General features: G+C 44.0%; 1 protein-coding gene across 5 annotated transcripts in view; it reads left to right on the top strand.

The window, feature by feature from the left end:
- The window catches only part of COL14A1 (collagen type XIV alpha 1 chain), a 133487-nt gene that overhangs the window by 39902 nt on the left and 72509 nt on the right, over window positions 1-21076 (top strand). For all 5 annotated transcript variants that reach the window (XM_081918594.1, XM_081918595.1, XM_081918598.1 and 2 more), the window contains 9 exons: window positions 1299-1454; window positions 2050-2169; window positions 4493-4657; window positions 5233-5394; window positions 5487-5638; window positions 6656-6785; window positions 14598-14743; window positions 17782-17911; window positions 20883-21022. In XM_081918594.1, the coding sequence (XP_081774720.1) occupies window positions 1299-1454; window positions 2050-2169; window positions 4493-4657; window positions 5233-5394; window positions 5487-5638; window positions 6656-6785; window positions 14598-14743; window positions 17782-17911; window positions 20883-21022 (1301 nt within the window). The remainder of the gene's footprint in view (window positions 1-1298; window positions 1455-2049; window positions 2170-4492; window positions 4658-5232; window positions 5395-5486; window positions 5639-6655; window positions 6786-14597; window positions 14744-17781; window positions 17912-20882; window positions 21023-21076) is intronic.

The raw sequence follows: 21076 nt of genomic DNA, 5'->3' as shown, positions 1-21076 counted from the left end.
CTTACAGTCACACTTCTGGTATTGATTAATTCTTCCCTTTTCTTCCATCGCAGCATGCGTCCGCTAAAATTGTGAAAATGAGATCATGTTTGCTTTTCTTGCATCAGATTATCCCTGTTTTATTGCACGCAATTGCACACTTGCAAGCAGGTCCGGTTATTGTGCTTTATTTAACCTATTGCGTGCTGTAAGTGTCTATAACAAAATCATTTTCATTGCAACACGTGTGTCTATTTGCATTAGCTTTTATGTGCTTGCACTGTTGTTATCTTTCTTTCTTTTGCAAATACGTACAAATCAGAACTTACAAACTTGATAAAGAGAAAAGAAATTAAGAAAGGTTACAAAAAGAAGAGAAAAAGAAAAGGAAAAAGAAAAATGGAAACATATCATACACCGATACAGTTAAATCTTAATAAAGAAAAAAGAAAACAATAAATAAAGCGATATTAAGTCATTCATTATTAAACTAATACTTTACTGATAAAACACATGTGCTTTTAACAATTACCTCTTCCGTGTCATCCATTGTTATCTATCATTGTTGCTTTTTTTTAAAAAAAAATCAGATAAATTGTTATAAAGACTGGTGGCTATTGCCTCCATTTCCAAAGCCCTTCTGCACATCAGATTGCTTTTACTGTTTTCAAAATAATGCCAGCAATATTAATGCTGTGTTGCCAGTGCTGCATTTTGGAAATAAGGTGTTAATAGTTTTTATTAAGTGTCCTAGGGCTGCATATGTACTGACCTTTCAACTGCTGTTGCTGACTCTCTGCTCTTATATTGCATTTGACCAACTGTGCATGGATTTTATTCTGATTTTAATTCTGTTGCTTTCTTCACAGGCACCTGGCAGGTGTCCCTCTCGTCTGCTGTTCCTTTCAAATCCATCCACTCACCTTTATTTGTTAAAAGTCTTTGCCTTCTCAGCTAACTTGAGGCTCAGTATTATAAAGGTCATTGGGTCAAACAGAAGAGCAATTCCTTTGTCACCTGCAGGAGACTTGCCCATTAATATAACCAGGCCATTAACCTAGACTAACAAGAAGGCTGCTCCTGCGAAAATGCAGCTGTTGACCTTACAATGAATTGTTGTTGCTTTCTCCCCAAAAAATTCTTGACAAGGCAGAGAATTTCTGCAAGCCTTCCTTGGAGTCAAGAACTTTGTTATGTGTTTACAGAAGTATTAGATATATTTTTATTTTTAAAAAAAAGGAGAAAGAGGAGGGGGAAAACCTTCTGTTGGGAAATTTTCATGGAGTAAGCTCTTTCGCTTGCTGTTTTGTAATTGACAGAAAACCAATTTAAATGCAAAACTCCAGCCATCGCAGACATAGTGATCTTGGTGGATGGTTCCTGGAGTATTGGCAGATTCAACTTCCGGCTTGTGCGTCTTTTCCTGGAGAACCTGGTTGCTGCCTTCAATGTGGGATCTGAAAAAACAAGAATAGGTAATATTCCAAAATGTAGTTTGTGTGTAGGGGCAGCAATTCCGCCCCTTGTGACCTGAGTTGCTAGTTCTTTGTATCTGCAGTTTGTCTGTATTTTTGTTATCTGCATGTAATTAGCAAAAATAGGGTGGCCTTCAAACTGACACTGAAATAATGGGTGAGAACGTTATACACGCAGGTTCCACGATCGGAATGCTCCATTATATGAAATTTCAATTATCCGAACGCAGAGAATTGTGCCAAACTTCACTATACGAATGAAGCCTTGCCACATCGCCCAACATAACGATGGGTATTTTGTTAGTATCGTAACAGTGTAGTATAGTGGTTAAGAGTGGTAGTCTTGTAATCTGGTGAACCGGGTTCACTTCCCTGCTCCTCCACATGCAGCTGCTGGGTGACCTTGGGCCAGTCACACTTCTCTGAAGTCTCTCAGCCCCACTCACCTCACAGAGTGTTTCTTGTGGGGGAGGAAGGGAAAGGAGAATGTTAGCCGCTTTGAGACTCCTTCGGGTAGTGATAAAGCGGGATATCAAATCCAAACTCTTCTTCCAAACTTTTCTTATGGGATGATGTGCATTCCTTTCTTCCCCAGGCCTTGCACAATACAGCGGTGACCCACGGATAGAATGGCATCTGAATGCCTACAGCACAAAAGAGGCTGTCTTGGATGCAGTGCGCAACCTGCCCTATAAGGGTGGGAACACCTTAACAGGTACAAATATGGTTTTATGCACTTCAGTAATGTGCAGAGCTCCCCAGTTATCCTATTGTTCTGTTATCCTATTCATTCTTTTGCATGAGGGTCTGTGTTATTGCTGTAGTTTGGTTATAAGGTCAGTGAAAGGAGGTTGTTGTTTTTTGTCGGCAGTATGTGCAGGAATTCATGCGCCGAACTCTAAATCATTCTACATGGTGTCATTAGGTTTAAAATAATAATAATAAAGACTACACTACATTGAAGGAGGCAGGGAAGGAAAACAACAACCCAACTATTCAAGCTGACGCAAATCGGTTATATTATTTCAGTTTTGAAGGGTGCATCTTAAGAAATGTTGGTCCCTGCTTAATTTACTGCATTATTTCAGCCAGCAGCATCATGTTGGGAGCTGTACAGAACATGTTAGTTAAAAGGCACCTTTCCTGTAGGCTTGCATACTACACAGTGCCCTGTGTTCACCTCAAAGGAAGAGGTTGGAAGCATCTGCTTTCTTGTTTAAATTACCACAGTTCATCATTGTATCCAAACCACTGTGGTTAGTTTAAACGATGGCTTAAACCCGTGACATCCCCTGCAGGCCACTGAACTGGGAGCAAGCAAAGGAGAACAGGGTTGGCACCACCCACTTTGGGCTCTTTCTCACAGACCACTAGCATGCAGCCCCTGATAGGTTACATTCAAGGGAATGCAACCTCGAGAGAAAATGTTGCATGCCCACACGTGAGGTTTAAACAAACCACAGTTCCCTGCTCAAAACTTACAAACTGTGGTTAGTTCAAACAAGGAACTTAGCAGAGTGGGGGAATGGAGCCATCTAAGCGCCAGAGGAAGAGACAAGAATATTGAGCTTGAGATTCTTGCATAGTCCAAACCACGGTGTAGCTGCTAAACTTTAGCATTTTGTCCAGACTAATGCTGCAGGAGATTTGGAGCACCAGGTTGCATCCCAGATTGGTTTGGTTTGGCTCAGGCTGACTGCAGCCCATCTAAAAGGATACTGAATAATACTTGTTAGCTTTAGAATCTTAGTAAGTTGAAAGAAGAAGCTTAAAGGATTTCCCTTGAGTAACTGCAATCCGTGATTCAGCCCTGAACAAGATCCAGTCTTTCCCATGAGTAATGATTATTCACAATACCAGGCTTAAGAGTCTCAGACCTTCAATTAGTCATGTGGAATCCCAGCTTCACACTCCCACTGACATAACATACCACAGGCTCCCCCTCCCCCTAGTGTGCAGCATTTGGATACATATTCCTTTAATTATCCCATTCCCAAATCCTTGATTTAATTAAATTTTTCACTCTTCAACATGCCAGTTGTCTTTGGGAAGGTTGCTGGAGAGTTAGTAGTGAAGCATGTGCTTTGCATGCTAATCAGTGTCTGTATTGGATCTGAAATTGTTTTAATACAATTCAGTTTGTTTTAATTGTGTTATATATGGACGCAGGTGGCACTGTGGGTTAAATCACAGAGCCTAGGACTTGCCAATCAGAAGGTCGGCGGTTCGAATCCCCACGACTTAGTGAGCTCCCGTTGCTCAGTCCCTGCTCCTGCCAACCTAGCAGTTCGAAAGCACATCAAAGTGCAACTAGATAAATAGGTACCGCTCCAGTGGGAAGGTAAACGGCATTTCCATGTGCTGCTCTGGTTCACCAGAAGCGGCTTAGTCATGCTGGCCACATGACCCGGAAGCTGTACGCCGGCTCCCTCAGCCAATAAAGCGAGATGAGCACTGTAACCCCAGAGTGGGCCACGACTGGACCTAACAGTCAGGGGTCCCTTTACCTTTTACTATGCCATTGTGTGAACTGTTTTTTTATGCTGTGTGGTGGGGAGGGGAGTGAATGAGAAAGATGCTTTGGAAGACGTTAATCAGGCATCCACACAACATTGTACAGATGCCTCCAAGCATAACCCACCACACACTCCTTATCTTTATAACTGTGAGGTAAGTTACGCTGAGAGGTAGTTGCTGGTCATTCTGGCTGAGCAGGAAGTTGTACTTGGGCCTTTGCATTGGAAGTATTTGATGTTTTTTCTTTCAACAATCCAATAATTGGCTGTGGCTGATAGGAACTGAAGTCCTATAACATCTTCCCAGCTCTGCCTTAGAGGGAGGGTACCATCTTTTCCAGTATCTCATTTAAACACAGTGACAATCCCAGCTATCTATTAACCATTAGCTCCCACTGATGAAACATGAGCCATCTATTCTGGGCTATTTGCTATCAATCCATGTAACAACCAGCCAGAAGCTTTTAACTATATGTATGGTCAATTTGGGTAAGGCTTTCCTCTCTCTTCCTCTTCACACAGGCCTTGCCTTAACTTTTATTTTGGAAAACAACTTTAAGCCAGAAGCAGGTGCAAGACCCGGGGTCCCCAAAATCGGGATATTGATCACTGATGGGAAATCCCAAGATGATGTCATCCCGCCTGCCAAGAACCTGAAAGATGCTGGCATTGAATTGTTTGCTATTGGTGTGTATTCTTGTCTTATTGATTAGCTTTGGAAAGTGTTTTCTCTCATTGGAACAGGCTAAAGACCCATCTAAGGGATGCGAGTGGTGCTGTGGGTTAAACCACAGAGCCTAGGACTTGCCGATCAGAAGGTCGGAGGTTCGAATCCCTGCGACGGGGTGAGCTCCTGTTGCTCGGTCCCTGCTCCTGCCAACCTAGCAGTTCGAAAGCACATCAAAGTGCAAGTAGATAAATAGGTAGCGCTCTGGTGGGAAGGTAAACGGCATTTCCATGTGCTGCTCTGGTTCGCCAGAAGCAGCTTAGTCATGCTGGTCACATGACCCGGAAGCTGTACGCCGGCTCCCTCGGCCAATAAAGCGAGATGAGCATCGCAACCCCAGAGCCAGTCACGACTGGACCTAATGGTCAGGGGTCCCTTTACCCTTTATCTTTAAAGACCCATCTAGTTCAGCATTCCACTCTCTCAGTGGCCAACCAGATATGGGAATTTGAGGTGATGGCTGGGAATCCCGAGTGCAAATGTGAATTGAGGCTGAACTGAGGCTTGCAACTTGTGGCGTTTCTTCCAATGCTAGGTGTAAAGAATGCCGACGAAAACGAACTGAAGGAAATTGCCTCTGAACCAGACAGCACTCACGTCTACAACGTTGCCGACTTCAGCTTCATGAACTCCATTGTGGAAGGTCTTACCAAGACTGTGTGCTCAAGAGTTGAAGAACAGGAAAAGGAAATCAAAGGTAAATGAGGAAACTTACAACAGAGCCCAACGAGTAGACGGTATTCCATTTCATGTGGTTAAAATGATTGTTTTTAATTGCCTAAAACTTAGGAACTTTGGTAGCCACTCTGGGGGCTCCTACAGATTTGGTCACATCCGAGGTCACAGCCAGAGGGTTCCGTGTGAGTTGGACTCATGCGCCAGGCAAAGTGGAGAAATACAGAGTTGTCTACTACCCCACAAGAGGAGGACAGCCAGAGGAGGTAATGGTGCAATGAATGCTCATGCACTTAATCATCTGAATGTGTTCAATAGAGAGAGGGGGAGAGAGATGGAATTCGCCACCTTAGAAAATCCTAAGAATAGCTTTGATGGAGTTGGCCAAGACTTCTATGTAATCAAACATCCTGTGGCCACTCAAGGTGTCTTCAGGAAGACTACAAGCAGGCCCATTTTATCTGCTTTTGGCCTAATCAATCTGTTAGACTTCATGGCTTTTTAGGGGTGAGACTTGTGGCGATTACACAGGGTCCCTGGACTTTTCACCGTCTATTGATCCCTGTGCCACCACTTTATTTCTCACTGCCACCACCCAGGCCCTACCTGGGACAATACTAGCAGTTTAACAAGCGTGTGGTTTCATAAACGGTATTGATCAATTACAGTCATAGGGTGCCTATCCAGACCTATAACTTCCGCTACCTGCTCTCACTCACTAAACCACCTCTCAGCTATTTACTTGTCTTCCTAGCTCCTAACTGTTCCTGACTCAGCTTATTTCGCTACACTAACTCAACCTACCTACAGACTCTATCCCAATTCACTCTCACTCCAACCAACCTCCCAACGAACTCCCCCTTTTGCCCCTCCCAGAGCTGGTTTTATAGTCCCTCTGACTCCACCACCTGGGTTCTGATTGGGTAACTTGTTTAACTATTTCACCTCCAGCATTCTCATATGTTAACGTCACAAGACTTTGGCACCTAAAACGGCTGCTGTGCTCTTGCGTGAGAAAACAGGATGCCCCGTTTTTTTCTGGGACACTTGTGGGTTATGGGATGCCTCTATTTTGGGCAGGGCATGAGTAGAGGACTCTTTGGGGGGGGAAAGGTGGAAATCTTTAGTGACCGCTAATGAACTGGCATTCTCCTCCTTTCATCAGTCATTTCTCTTCTCCTGGAATCGTGCTAAGGCTCATTTCCAAGCAAAGGAGAAAACCTGATTTGGTATGAATTTTTTTTTAAAAAACTTGATTTGATTCAGTCTGTCTCGTCCTACAGGTGGTTGTGCATGGCAGCGATTCAACGGCAGTACTGAAAAACCTGATGTCTATAACTGAATACCAGATTGCTGTTTTTGCCATATACATTACTTCTGCCAGCGAGGGCCTCCGGGGTACTGAAACTACGCGTAAGTAATGGAACAGAACAAAGAGTCGGTGCATATCTGTTTCTGAGCTGTGCCGAAGCTGGATTCATTCGACCCTAATCAGGCATTCGAAACCTTTGATGTGATGAGACAGAACAGTGACAATTCATGAGCTCTGCCTCCCCCGTTGCCTTCCCGACTACCCTCCACAAGTTAGAGGCAAACATCTGCAGTGGAAAGCCTGATCTGCTTGGAAAATCCAGGTTATGGAATCCATGTAGAGCTTCCATGGGTTTAAAAACAGGCTCCCCACTTCAAAAGTTCTCTCTCCAGCTGGTGGAGGGTGATAGGAATGTATTTGAATCAGGAGTATTTGGTTGATGAAGCTGGTACCTTGTACGGCGATCACACACAGGGCCCCCGGACGTTTGACGGTCTATTAACCCTGTGCCACCACTGCGATGGCTTTTTCCGCTGCCACCACCCGTATCTCACGGGGACACACAGAGTCCAGTCAGTTGTTAACATAAGCAAATAATCAAGTTTATTTTTAAATGCAGGAACAAGCTTATGGTTTCAGTTAATTTTTCTCTTGTCAGTTTCTTATTCTTAGTTCCTAACAACTCCAAACTGATTATTCCAACTATCTATCTGACTCCACCTAACAATTCCTCTCACTCTCTCACAATACAACTCTACCAACCCACACCTAAACCTCCCTCTTCCTTCTTCAACTCCCAAACCTCAACTGACTTTCAAAACCTCAAAACTTTTATTCCCCCCTTGCATTCTCACTGGCCAATCACATCACACCTATTTTAACCCTTTCCTTATGACCCATCCTAGGAGGCAAATGCCACACCTTGGTTCTCTTTCTCTTTCTCATTCATTGCATGAAGGATTTAGAACACCTGAACAGGGTTTCTGCAATGCTTCTAGTACATTTGGTAACTCCAGGTTTAAGAGCATGAGAAGAACCTGCCGGATCAGGCCAGTGGCTCATCTAGTGCAACATTCTGCTTTCCCGGTGGCCAATGGGAAGCCCACATAGGTTGAAACCTGTGTCTGATATTGCATCAGATTTGAAAGTTTGCTTCCTTCCATGTCTTTCAGGCTGCTGCTGTTTCCTTCCCCCTGTCATTCTCCTCTAGATAAGTTTACCTGTGAAAGTGCCCCTCTCCCCTGGTCAGGCTACATAATGCTGCTTTTAAAATGTGAAATCTGAACAGGCGATGGGTGCTCTCTCAAGAAAAGTTATCGGGGGGAGAATCAGAGGCAACCTGTCATGTCAGAGCAAACACTTTACTTTCTTAATGAGGGGCTTTAGCCCATTCATTGGGATCTGACCACCTTACTTTCAAATAGAGGGGTACTTGCATGAGATAGACTCCTCTGGGAATAAGCTAAAAGCTTCTGCATCGGGAAAATTGTTAGCATATGAACTGTTTTCTCTGACATAGTAACTTCTTTGTTTTCAGGTGAAGTCTGTTTCATTTAAGAGCCACCCCTTGTAAAAAGTGCTTGTAAAATTAACCACAGGCTTACCTTGCTGTCAAAAGAACCCCAAGTATCGTAGCTCCGGCCTCAGTTTGACTTTTCACCATGCATGAGGCTTAAAGTGTTTCTTGTTGCCGTTGGCTTGCGATGAGAATGTTAAATCCACATTAGCCATAACCCACATTTGCATTATGAGTTCCTATCCTCTGGTTTCTGCGTTAAGAACATGTAGCCAGAATCAACCCCAAAGCCTCACTTAACCAGCCTAGGCCTATGCCAAGTCCCATACAGTTCAGTAGGACTTACTCCTAAATAAATATGCACTAGATCACAGCCTCTGTGTGCTTTCACTCAAGAAAAACACACCTGTCCTTGGGGGTCAGCTTTTATCTTGTTGCTTGTTGCTGACTAGTGAGATTAATCCTCCGGACGCAAACCAGCAGGCCTCCTGATAAGAGCTTGCACTCCAACTCCTCTCTGCTGATTGATTCTAGGTTGTGTGAGTAAGGGAATGGAAGGTCTGCTTCCATACCTGGCGCCAATCCTCAGCTATCACCCAGGAAGGAGTAATTATGTGATGCTTGTGCCTAGCAAGGTATTTCTAGAAGTGTGCGTGTGCTCTGCATTCCAAGCAGCATGGAGAAGAGTCTTTTATTTATGCTTAAGCACCATATCTTTAGGGATGCCACAGATGCTTTTAAGAGGTTTGTGTCTTGACATGCTCTTGCCTACGGACCCAGTTTTATATTTCTTCCTTTTCTTTTCTTTTTGGAAAAAGCCATTTTGACGAATACCGCTGCTTTATGGGGGCAGCTGGATGCGAGAGATTTCCTGCATCTTGCTACTTCTTCAGTGCAAACCTCAAAAGAATCTGCCTACAAATGGAGGCCTGTGTCTCCTGTGACTGGCAGAAGCTCTAGGGCCCATCATCTGCTAGCCAAACCTTTAATGGGAAATGCCATTCAATTTCAGGACTGAGTCTGAAAAGCAGGTGGTCTACCTCTGAGCTTATACCCTGCCCTCACAGGGACGCGGTGGCGCTGTGGTCTAAACCACCGAGCCTCCTTGGCTTGCCAATCTTAAGGTTTGAGGTTCGAATCCATGAGATCCAGCAGTTTGAATCCATTGCTCTGTCCCAGCTCCTGCCAACCTAGCAGTTTGAATGCGAGTAGATAAATAGGTACTGCTGTGGCGGGAAGGTAAATGGCGTTTCTCTGCTCTCTGGCTTCCGTCGCAGTGTCCTATAATGCTAGAAGCAGTTTAGTCATGCTGGCCACATGGCCCAGAAAGCTGTCTGTGGACAAACGCCGGTTCCCTTGGCCTGAAAGCAGAGATGCGCGCCACACCCCATTTGTTGTTATTTAGTCATTTAGTTGTGTCCGATTCTTCGTGACCCCATGGACCAGAGCACGCCAGGCACTTCTGTCTTCCACTGCCTCCTGCAGTTTGGTGCTGGTAGCTTTGAGAACACTGTCCAACCATCTCGCCCTCTGTCGTCCCCTTCTCCTTCTGCCCTCCATCTTTCCCAACATCAGGGTCTTTTCCAGGGAGTCTTCTCTTCTCATGAGGTGGCCAAAGTATTGGAGCCTCAGCTTCAGGATTTGTCCTTCCAGTGAGCATTTGGGGCTGATTTCCTTAAGAATGGATACATATTATGCACCCCATAGTCAAATTCAATTAGATTTAACCATCCAAGGGTCTTTTACCTTTTTTTAGCTATACCTTGCTCTGTTGCATCTCTGAATCCAATCACACCCAAAGCAGTGACACAACAGAAATGCCTCCCACTGAGGAAGGGACAGTGAATCATACAGAGACACTGTGGGCAACTTCTGTGTAGGTGGATTATTTGGGTTGTCATTTATCACAGCATGCTGGCAGGTCCCAGCGCACTCATGTGCCCCAACACTGGGAACTATTGAACTAGGGCATCAATGCTATGTATGCTTCTTTGGGAATCAGCGCCATTGTTCCCAGTGGGACTTACTCCTGAGCTGACATGCATTGGATTGCACTGCATAAGAATTAGGTTATGTGTAGGCCAGGATGTGATCCATCCCAGTCAGGATTTGGTTAATGAGTAACTCCATGGTAATATTGCTGCACATTGACGCAGTAACATCCCATCCCATAGCACCTGGCGCACTTTCAAAGTCACTTTTCAAGTTCTGACTAAGCCCAGCCCTATACATTTTTCAGAACTGATCGCACAACTGCCCAAGGCTGAATGTCTCCAAGCGCCGTTTTAACAAATCTTTGCTTGAGTGTCATAAAGCAATACTCTTGAAATGTGCAAATAATTAATCATTCCATTTCAAATATATATATATTAATGCTGCCTTTGGGAGTTTGCGGGGGGAAATATAGTTTACATTTTTGACCTCGCTGGAAGATGGTGACAGATTAAAATGAACGGCAAATATGAAAACCCACACATTTGTGCATAGGTTGCAGGAAATGAAATCTCGACTGAACAGCGCGGCCAGCAATGGAGATAAATTAATTCATGCCATGAGCATTTGAGACATGGAAAATGTTAAAGATATGTGCATATTTGGTGTTGGTGGTGGGGTGGTCAGACCAGGGATGGAAAAACTGTGACCCTCTAGATATTGCTGGACTCTGAATCTCATCAGTTCTGACCATTGGTTGTACTGGCTGAGGCTATTGAGACTTAGAAGTCCAACAACATCTGGAGAGCCACAGGTTCCCTGCCCTTGCGTAGAGAGGAGTGGTCAACAATAACATCATGGGAGACCCTCCAGAGCATCTGAAGACAGTATGACCTTGGGATGGGGTAGGTGTATGAAATTGGATTTAGTTTGCATTTAAATGAGAATATATGAGATTCATACTTTGCAAAGCAATATGAAGCATCCATCCTTCAAAATTTGCACTTATCTGAATTTTGTGATGGAGTTCGCCAACCAACCAATCAACCGATGTTTACCAAAAATGCACATACAGTCATACCTCGGTTTAAAGTTGCTTCAGGTTGAGCATTTTTGGGTTGCACTCCATGGTGACCCAGAAGTAATGGAACGCCGCTTGCACATGCGTAGACGCTCAAAGTTATGTCACACACATGTGCAGAAGCGGTGAATTGCGACCCGCGCACGCACAGACGCACAGATGCGGGTTGCGTTCTCTTCAGGATGCAAACGGGGCTCCGAAACAGATCCCGTTTATATCCAGAGGTACCACTGCATTAGAGGAACGTGGGCATAAAAATGAATATGTTACTACAAATAACATTTTTAAAAATTGCTGAATTGGAAAGGATCATCTAGTTCCACCACATGCAATGCAGAAATCCCACAGCCCTGAAATTAAGAGTGTCATACTCTACCGACTGAACTGTTTTAGGATTATATTGTTTGCAGTTCTTGTGTTGCACCTATGGGGAAGACTTGGGAGCTTCATAGGGCACAATCTTTATAAGTTCAGGGTGAAGGGATTCAACAAGCTCAGCCAATGCTGCGTGTGAATGGAACGTGATCCTCAAACAGGTGTGTGGCTCTCTGAATGCATTTGGACTCCAACACCCATCAACCCCAGCCAACATGGCTGGGGATCGGCTATGATGGGAGTTGTAGTCTAACAGTCTAACATCTGGAGGACTACAATTTACATGTTCCTGCTTTAGAAGATACCTTAGTACCCTTTGGAATGTGGAAGTGATGGGTTGTTGTTTTTTGCAGCTAACATTTGAAAATTCTTGTATCATACCTGGGGCAGCCAGTTTTTTGGCATGCAGATAGGTGTGATGCTTCAGTTGGACTATGGAAACAAAGAAATGGAATATATTGTTACAGAAGTTGGGTGCCACCCCAACACTTTACCAAGTGGTAGTAAGATTTCAGGGGGATTCCAGGCGCTCACCTAGAGTCTGTGCTGCTTTGGAGAATCAAGACGCGGCACAGACTGTTGTAGCTTTAAGAAATATGATTTATTCACATATTTACACCTGAGTTTAGATGGAGGGAGTCCAGATCTTACAGCACGGTCCTCTCAAGAGGGGCTTGTTCGCCACCAGCACTTGAGACCAAGGCAGTATACCTGAAGGAGCGTCTACACCCCTATCGTTCAGCCTGGACACTGAGGTCCAGCTCCGAGGGCCTTCTGGCTGTTCCCTCCCTGCGAGAAGTGAGGTTACAGGGAACCAGGCAGAGGGTCTTCTCGGTAGTGGTGCCTGCCCTGTGGAGCACCCTCCCATCAGATGTCAAGGAAATAAACAACTATTTGACTTTTAGAAGACATCTGAAGGCAGTCCTGTTTAGGGAAATTTTTAATGTTTGATGTTTTATTGTGCTTTTAATGTTGTGTTGGGAGCCGCCCAGAGTGGTTGGGAAACCCAGCCAGATGGACGGGGTAATAATAATAATAATAATAATAATAATAATAATAATAATAATAATAATAATATTTATGCTAATGTGACATTCCCAAGACCACATCCCCTGCTTGTATCATATGTATATACAGAGTGCAAAAAGCACACAACATGCAGTATTCTGACTCCTACCACAATATGGTAACATATTTGGCAAAATGTAGGGAAGTTTTAAATGTTTGATGTTTTATCATGGTTGTAATATACTGTTGGGAGCCGCCCAAAGTGGCTGGGGTATAAATAAATCATCATCATCATCATCATCATCTCCTAATTCTGCTGTTCCTAAAAACTGAGCCTCCTTTATTTGTGTGCATTTTAACAGTCAGTTCTTTTGATGCTTTGAAGTACTAAGGGCTTATTCTCTCAAGCATTAGCTAACAAATTTGACTTCATCAACACTTGTTGATTGACTGGGATCAAAGACTTAAGAGTTTACCCAGGTTAATTAACTCTTCATATTCTAACTGCTGATGCTCAGAAGTAGGCACACACATTCCTACTTACACATGGATCTTGACCAGGCATAGGCAAACTCCAGCCCTCCAGATGTTTGGGACTACAATTCCCATCATCCCTAGCTAACAGGACCAGTGGTCAGGGATGATGGGAATTGTAGTCCCAAACATCTGGAGGGCTGGAGTTTGCCTATGCCTGATCTTGACTGCATTCTCAAAGTCTGGCACACAGGCTTTGCACAATAATTAAACCCCCACAAACCCCTCTCATAACCCCCTTTCTTCTACACATTGAGACTGTCTTATAACATATCCCACTTATAACATCCAAGTTCTAATGAAATCCTAATATCTACTAGACCTAAACCTTTTGCACCATGGCTCTATCACCATATTCATCCCAGTAAGATAAATGAGGAATCTAACAGAAAAACAAGAAACGTGATCCAAAATGAAGAAGAATTTTTTCATCTCCGCCAAGCTAAGCAGTTGGCCCCTTATCTCTCTCGCCCTGACCTAGCCACTGTGATCCATGCGACGGTCACCTCCAGACTGGATTATTGTAACTCGCTCTACGTGGGGCTGCCCTTGAGACTGACCCAGAAACTCCAGCGGGTGCAGAATGCCGCGGTGAGACTCCTTATGGGGTCTTCGCTGCGAGATCACATTCATTCGGTACTATATCAGCTGCACTGGCTCCCGGTGGAGTACAGGATCAGGTTTAAGGTGCTGGTTTTAACCTTTAAAGCCCTATACGGCCTAGGACCCTCGTACCTATGGGACCGCCTCTCCTGGTATGCCCCACAGAGAAACCTACGGTTTGCAAATAATAACATCCTCAAGGTCCCAGGCCTCAGAGAGGTTAGGCTGGCCTCAACTAGAGCCAGGGCCTTCTCGGCTGCGGCTCCAATCTGGTGGAATGCTCTGTCACAAGAGTCTAGGGCCCTGCGGGACCTGACATCTTTCCGCAAGGCCTGCAAGACAGAGTTGTTCCACCAGGCCTTTGGTCAGGGTGCAGCCTGACTCCCTCCTCTGGCAACCTGCACAGAATTTTGCTTAATCAGTTGCCATTAATTTGATTTTAATTAATTTTTATAATGAAATATTTTAGAATGTGTGATTATTTGATTGTGTGATTATTTGATTATTGTTAGCCGCCCTGAGCCCGGCTTCGGCTGGGGAGGGCGGGATATAAATAAAATTTATTATTATTATTATTATTATTATTATTATTATTATTATTATTAAGAATTAGAAGTGCAATGATATTTTCAGGCAGTACCTCCCATGCATATGGCAGCGCAAAAGAAATAAGCTATTTTGTGCCTCATTCATCTTAAAGTCCTTGCATCGGTAATTTGCTGCACGTCGTCCTGGTCAGCACCGTTCAAACAAAGTTGGTTGTTCATTCCTGACAAAGGAAGCCTTGAATTTACTGTTAGAGAATGATTTTTATTTCAGCTGCTCTCCTCTAAGTAACTGCATATTGTTTTCCACCCCTTGCAGTCGCCTTGCCAATGGCATCAGATCTGGAGCTGTATGACGTGTCTCACAGCAGCATGAGAGTGAAATGGAACAGAGTAGCCGGTGCAACCGGCTATATGATTCTTTACGCTCCTCTAACGGATGGGCTGGCTGCAGATGAGAAGGAGGTGAGCTTGGCATCAACCAGAAGAGGTGTTTGTGGAATATGAATGTTTGTGGAATAAGGTCATGGGTTTGAGCTCCACGTTGGGCAAAGGATTCCTGCACTGCAGGGGGTTGGATTAGTGTTGTTGCTGACCTTTAAAGCCCTAAACGGCCTTGGTCCTGTATACCTGATTGAGCATCTCCACCCCCATCGTTCAGCCCGGACACTGAGATCCAGTGCCGAGGGCCTTTTGGCGGTTCCCTCATTGCGAGAAGTAAGGTTACAGGGAACCAGGCAGAGGGCCTTCTCGGTAGTGGCGCCCGCCCTGTGGAACGCCCTCCCTTCAGATGTGAAGGAAATAAGCAGCTATCTTATCTTTAAAAGATATCTGAAGGCAGCCCTGTTTAGGGAAGTTTTTAATATTTAACGCTGTATTGTTTTTAACACTTGACTGGGAGCCGCCCAGAGTGACTGGGGAAACTCAGCCAGATGGGTGGGGTATAAATAATAAATATTTATTTATTTATTTATTTATTTATTTATTTATTTATTTACCATTGAGGGCCCTTCCAACCCTATGATTCTAAGGACATGACAGATCTTCTCTTCGAAGTGTGTGCTTATTTTCTTGAAAAGTCCCACCGCCTCCACAGGACACTTTATTAGGACTTATATGTTCTTCTCAAAGCAGGATGTGTAGACAGTGCCTGAGCCTTGTTGCTGTGTGGATGGGTGTGTGTAGATTTTTTTCTGGATTGTGGCTGCAGAGGAGAGAAAACTCCTCCCTTCCCAGCTTGCTGTGCTCACAATTAGCACTGAGACCCCCCCATACATGTAATTAATCCATGTGCGTCCCTCCCGAAGCTGCACGCTTGGTGGTAGAGGATGACCATCCCAGATAGAAGGAGTGTACCGTTCTCCGGTCAAGGGTATACGATAGCTGTGCTCCCCTGCTAGAACCTCCAAACAAGAAAAATCAAAGATGTAGCTGCATTCTACGCATGAAACATGTTTGGCCCTTGGTAATTTCTAAGATTTAGCCAGAATTAGAGACAAAGGAGAGTATTGATTCATTACACATTTAAAGTCACCCCCCCAAAAAAATTCACTTTCTGAAACTACATGTGAATCGAATTCACACACATCTGAATTTTGCAATGCAGTTTTCCAACCGAACAATGCTTATAAAATAATGTATATATTAGTGGCGTATGTATATATTTGCCAGGAGTACCTGGCATGCTCTGGTCCATGGGGTCACAAAGAGTCGAACACGACTAAACAACAACAACAATATATTAGTGGAAAGTGTACATAAAAATAAAGAATCTATTGAAAACAGCATACCGAAATGCATCAGATTTGGGGAAATTATTTGCAGAAATGTTTCACATTATCTAAGATAGCATATAAAATGTATTCATTAGGATAAAACTTCATTGAAATGCTGATGAATTTTCATTAGGACTTTTTTAAAGGGTGGGAAAATCACAAATAGCTGCAAAATGTAAAGAGTTGAATTTAAGATCAGCAGAATGAGAAACTGTGAGAACTGAACTCTACAGATCCTTCCCTCCATTGTCAGAATCAATATGCGTTTTCTTGACTTGCTGAACTAAACCTCCCCCTTTAGACAGTGTGAGGGAGCACCATCTCTGCCCCATTGCTCAGTTTGTGTGTTTGAAATTGCATTTATTCCCATTCAGAGAAGGAGACTTAACAACATGCAAAGGCATGCAAGGCTCTGGTGAGGGTGTAGAGAGCTCGCATAGACTTGTGCTTTGTTCTTTGCATGATCTGTAGCTATGGGCATGTACCCCCTTCAATGAAAACTTGCTGAAATCAGCAAGCTCGAGAACCTCACCCTATAGACAGATTTTCAACAAATAAGTCAGTCTTTATTATTATTGTTATTACTACTACACCCAGTGAAGAAGCTCAAGGGGACAGAAAGACTTACTTCAAATTGCAAACTGCATTAGCAGTAACTAAACCTCGCCCTATGGAAATAATTCTTAAATGCACTAATCATAGCTGCCATCTCCACAACCATCTGTTTGCAGCTGCCATTTTGAGGTGTGTTTTCTTTTATTGTTGGAGTAACAACCGTAATCTCACAAGAGGAACCTTGAGGCCTTTTGTGCAGAGGTCTCCTCTTCCTCCTCCTCCTCTCACCTGTATACTGGGTTGTTATTTCTAGTCCTTAAAATGAACCATTGTACTGTGTCTCTATGGGCAATACAACATGTACCTTGTTCTGACTCAAGACTAGATCCCAAATAGTACTCCCACCTCTGGATAAAGCCAACACTTTCAAAAGTCTTTTTGTACCATTAAGACACCAGTTCCCACCTTCCCCTGTCTCTTTCTCCATCTTGGTACTGGTCCCAGAGGCAGATTTCTTCACTCTCATGCATCACCAGTGTGGTGTAGTGGTTAAGAGCGGTAGTTTCGTAATCTGGGGAACTGGGTTCGCGTCTCCACTCCTCCACCTGCAGCTGCTGGGTGACCTTGGGCCAGTCACACTTCTCTGAAGTCCCTCAGCCCCACTCACCTCACAGAGTGTTTGTTGTGGGGGAGGAAGGGAAAGGAGAATGTTAGCTGCTTTGAGACTCCTCCGGGTAGTGATAAAGCGGGATATCAAATCCAAACTCCTCCTCCTCCTCCTCCTCTTCTTCTTCTTCTTCTTCTTCTTCTACTTCTTCGCAAGGCTGGCCTTGTATGTTCTTCCTCAATTACCTCAGTTGCTGCTTCTCCTCTGCAAAACTGTATCAGGAGGCAATGATTTATGAGGGGAAGTGGCAGACAAAGAGGTGTTTAACATTTTCCCCATAACACACCTCTGTCCAGTTGCCATTTGTCTCCCAAGAATTCTGGATCTGTGATTCCACGCCCTCCTTACTTGGCTTGGCAGAGGAGACTTTCAAGCACCCAAAATTGACTAAATAAATAAATAAATAAATAAGGGCTTTCCCTTGGGGAATAAGGCCTTCCCTCTCCCCTTTTTATGCTGCTTCCTTGGTTTATATATGATGAACCGTCCCTTTGTTTCATCCACAGATGAAAATCGGAGAAAGCTCAACAGACATCGAACTGGAGGGTCTTCTGCCCAACACAGAATACACGGTCACGGTTTACGCCATGTTTGGAGAGGAAGCCAGTGACCCGCTTACAGGACAAGAAACAACATGTAGGTGATTCAGTGCTCCAGGAGCAAAACTCTAGGAGAGGTTTGCGTGTTTGAAAATGAATTTCTGGCATAGAATATTCATTCCCACAGGGATCGTTTAGGGAAGGCAGGTGGGCACCATTTATGAATATCCCCCAGAACCACCAAAATATCTGGTTATGATGGAGTAGAACAAAGTAACCACAATGCATTGTTTCTCCTTTTTGTTTGTATTTGGTTTTAAGATATTGAAGAGCATTGTCCTGCTAATTTATCCTCCACCAGGGCCAGGGCCTTCTCAGTGATGGCTCCGACCTGGTGAAATGCTCTATCCCATGAGACCAGGGCCCTGCAGGATTTAACTTCCTTCCACAGGGCCTGTAAGACAGAGCTATTCCACCTGGCTTTCAATTTGAACTTAGCCTGACCTTTTATTCCCCTTCCTTCCCTCCCCCTCCACTTTTTATGACGATTACCCGCTCTGGAATCCCACAGCTAACTCTCCCCTGGTCTCCTCACTGGCCCAAAATAGGATTAATTTAGCCAGCTAGCCCTGATGATCATCTAATGTTTATTGGATGGATTTTCCCCTTAAATTGATTTTTGAATTCTGAATTTATTGTTATGCACGTTTTATACTGTATTTTATGCTGTTTTTTGTTGTATCAATTTTAAATTTGTTGTTAGCCGCCCTGAGCCCGGTTTTCTGAACCATGAAGGGCGGGGTATAAAAAAAAAAATTATTATATTAAACTTACCCTCCGTGAAAATATTTTCTTTGCCCCCCTGTGCTGGAACACAGAGACCTGCCTTATGCTGAGTCGCATCATTGGTCCATCTAACTCAGTATTCTCTGGACTGATTGGCAGCCGTTCTCCAGAAGGTAGCGCCCTTCCCCATTCCATATAAAGAAGCTGATTGGACTAGCAGTTCTTCTTACATCACTGCACCTGAAACAAACATGACAGTCTGGAGTGGCTAGGCATGCTGGATACCATACATTTCTCTGTCTTCCATCACTTAGGAATGGTCAGGGGCCTTTAAAGTGATTGCTTCTTCCTCTCAGCATCCGCTGCCTGAGGCAGTCAATGGTAGGGTTACCCCTGGCTAGACCACTCAGGCCCCCGATCCCCATCATGTACTCTTTCAATTCATGGGGGAGGTTCATGTGAAACTCCATAGGTCCTTGTCATTAAAGGTAAAGGGACCCCTGACCATTAGGTCCAGTTGCGGACGACTCTGGGGTTGTGGTGCTCATCTCGCTTTATTGGCCAAGGGAGCCAGCGTACAGCTTCCGGGTCATGTGGCCAGCAGGACTAAGCCGCCTCTGGTGAACCAGAGCAGCGCACGGAAACGCCGTTTACCTTCCCGCCAGAGCGGTACCTATTTATCTACTTGCACTTTGTCGTGCTTTCGAACTGCTAGGTGGGCAGGAGCAGTGACCGAGCAATGGGAGCTCACCCTGTCGCGGGGATTCGAACCGCTGACCTTCTGATTGGCAAGCCCTAGGCTCTGTGGTTTAACCCACAGCGCCACCCGCGTCCCTGTCCTTGTCATTACACGTGTGTGATGACATGTAAGGCACAGTTCCAGCGGAAATATCTCATGTGCCGTCTCTTTGATTTCATGCCAAACCAGTGTTTTCATTTTCGCGTGGCTTGCGCTGAACATTTTCCTAGAAAATTGTGTCTAAAGCCAGAAGTTTCTCAGCTTGCATGTTTTTCTGTTGTGCTATGAAAGGATCCAGACTTTTTCATTCAAAACAGCTTATGCTAGTAAACATGTAGTCATGAAATCAGAGAGCGAGTTGCATGCAACGTTACAAATGTGTGCAAGGAAAAGAGGTTTAAAAATGTAAATAATACAGCCTTGTGAGACTGTGGTTTTTTTTGAGGGGGTAATACAGTGCTTCATCCTTTCCCAGCTGACTGGGTTGTTGTTGTTTTTGCTTATAATTACTTGCAACTGCTTTCTTTACTATAGCAAGGATGGGAGAAACTGTGGTCCTCAGGATATTGCTGGACTCCAGCTCTCATCCAGAAGTCTAAGGGTACCTACACCTCATACCATTTAAAGCACACGACTTCTCCCAAATAATCTTGAGAACTGTGGTTTAGTCCTTACAGAATTGCAGCTTCCAGTACCTTGGACCAACTACAGTTCCCAGGATTCTTTGGGGGGAGTCATGTATGCTGGCGAAAAGCCAAGTTACAGGGAACCAGGCAGAGGGCCTTCTCGGTAGTGGCACCCGCCCTGTGGAACATGTATGCTGTGTTTGTAGCCAGAGATGATGGGGACTGGAGAGTTTCTGGTTTCCTCTCCTTGCTCTATTGGATTCTAGATGCATTTTCCTCCATGAGAAGAGGGATGTAGCAGACAGAGAGCCATAATTTTGGTTGAGAGGGACACTGAGTAAGTGTTGGTGTACATAAACCGCACTTAAAACTCTACCTGGACAGTTCTGCTTTAGACTGCCAGGGAAAGAGGGATTTGTATGTTTGTATTCCCTCCGATGAAAACAAATAAATAACCCTCCACGCAGAAAAAAATAGCATACCGTATTTTTCCGTGTATAACACGCCCCTGTGTATAATATGCCCCCTGTTTTGGGGGACTCCAAATTAAGAAAATGGGAGGAGATTGTATCTGTGTATAATATGATCCCCAATTTTAAACATATTTTTAAAATGAAAAAACCTAGTCTTATACATGGAAAAATGTGTTATATGGCATGTATGCACTTCGTTACACGGGAAGAAAAAAGCATACAACTTGCACATTTTGACAACATTTCCAGGGCCTGATTACATACCAGCTGTTGGAATGATTGCTGACTTCCATTGAAGTCATTGGGACTAATTCAGCTTGAATTCAAGCATATGAAGGTCATGTTTTCTTTTCAATGTGTTTTTTCTTTCTACATGTTTAAGAGATATAGATTTTTTTTAAAAAAAAAAAGTTTGTAATTTGAACTTCCCTCCACCTTCTGCAGTACCTTTAAGCCCACCACAGAACCTGATGTTTTCAAATGTGGGACACAATTCAGCAAAGGTAACATGGGATCCTGCTTCTAAAAAAGTGAAAGGCTATAGGATTATGTATGTCAAAACAGATGGAACAGAAACCAATGAGGTAAGCAAATTTTTAGAAACGGGTTTTGTGTTTTTTTAAGGAGCAAATGTATTA

The sequence above is a fragment of the Podarcis melisellensis genome, assembly GCF_964234715.1.
Source record: "Podarcis melisellensis genome assembly, chromosome: 7".
NCBI lineage: Eukaryota > Metazoa > Chordata > Lepidosauria > Squamata > Lacertidae > Podarcis > Podarcis melisellensis.
This window is presented reverse-complemented; position numbering and strand designations above follow the sequence as displayed.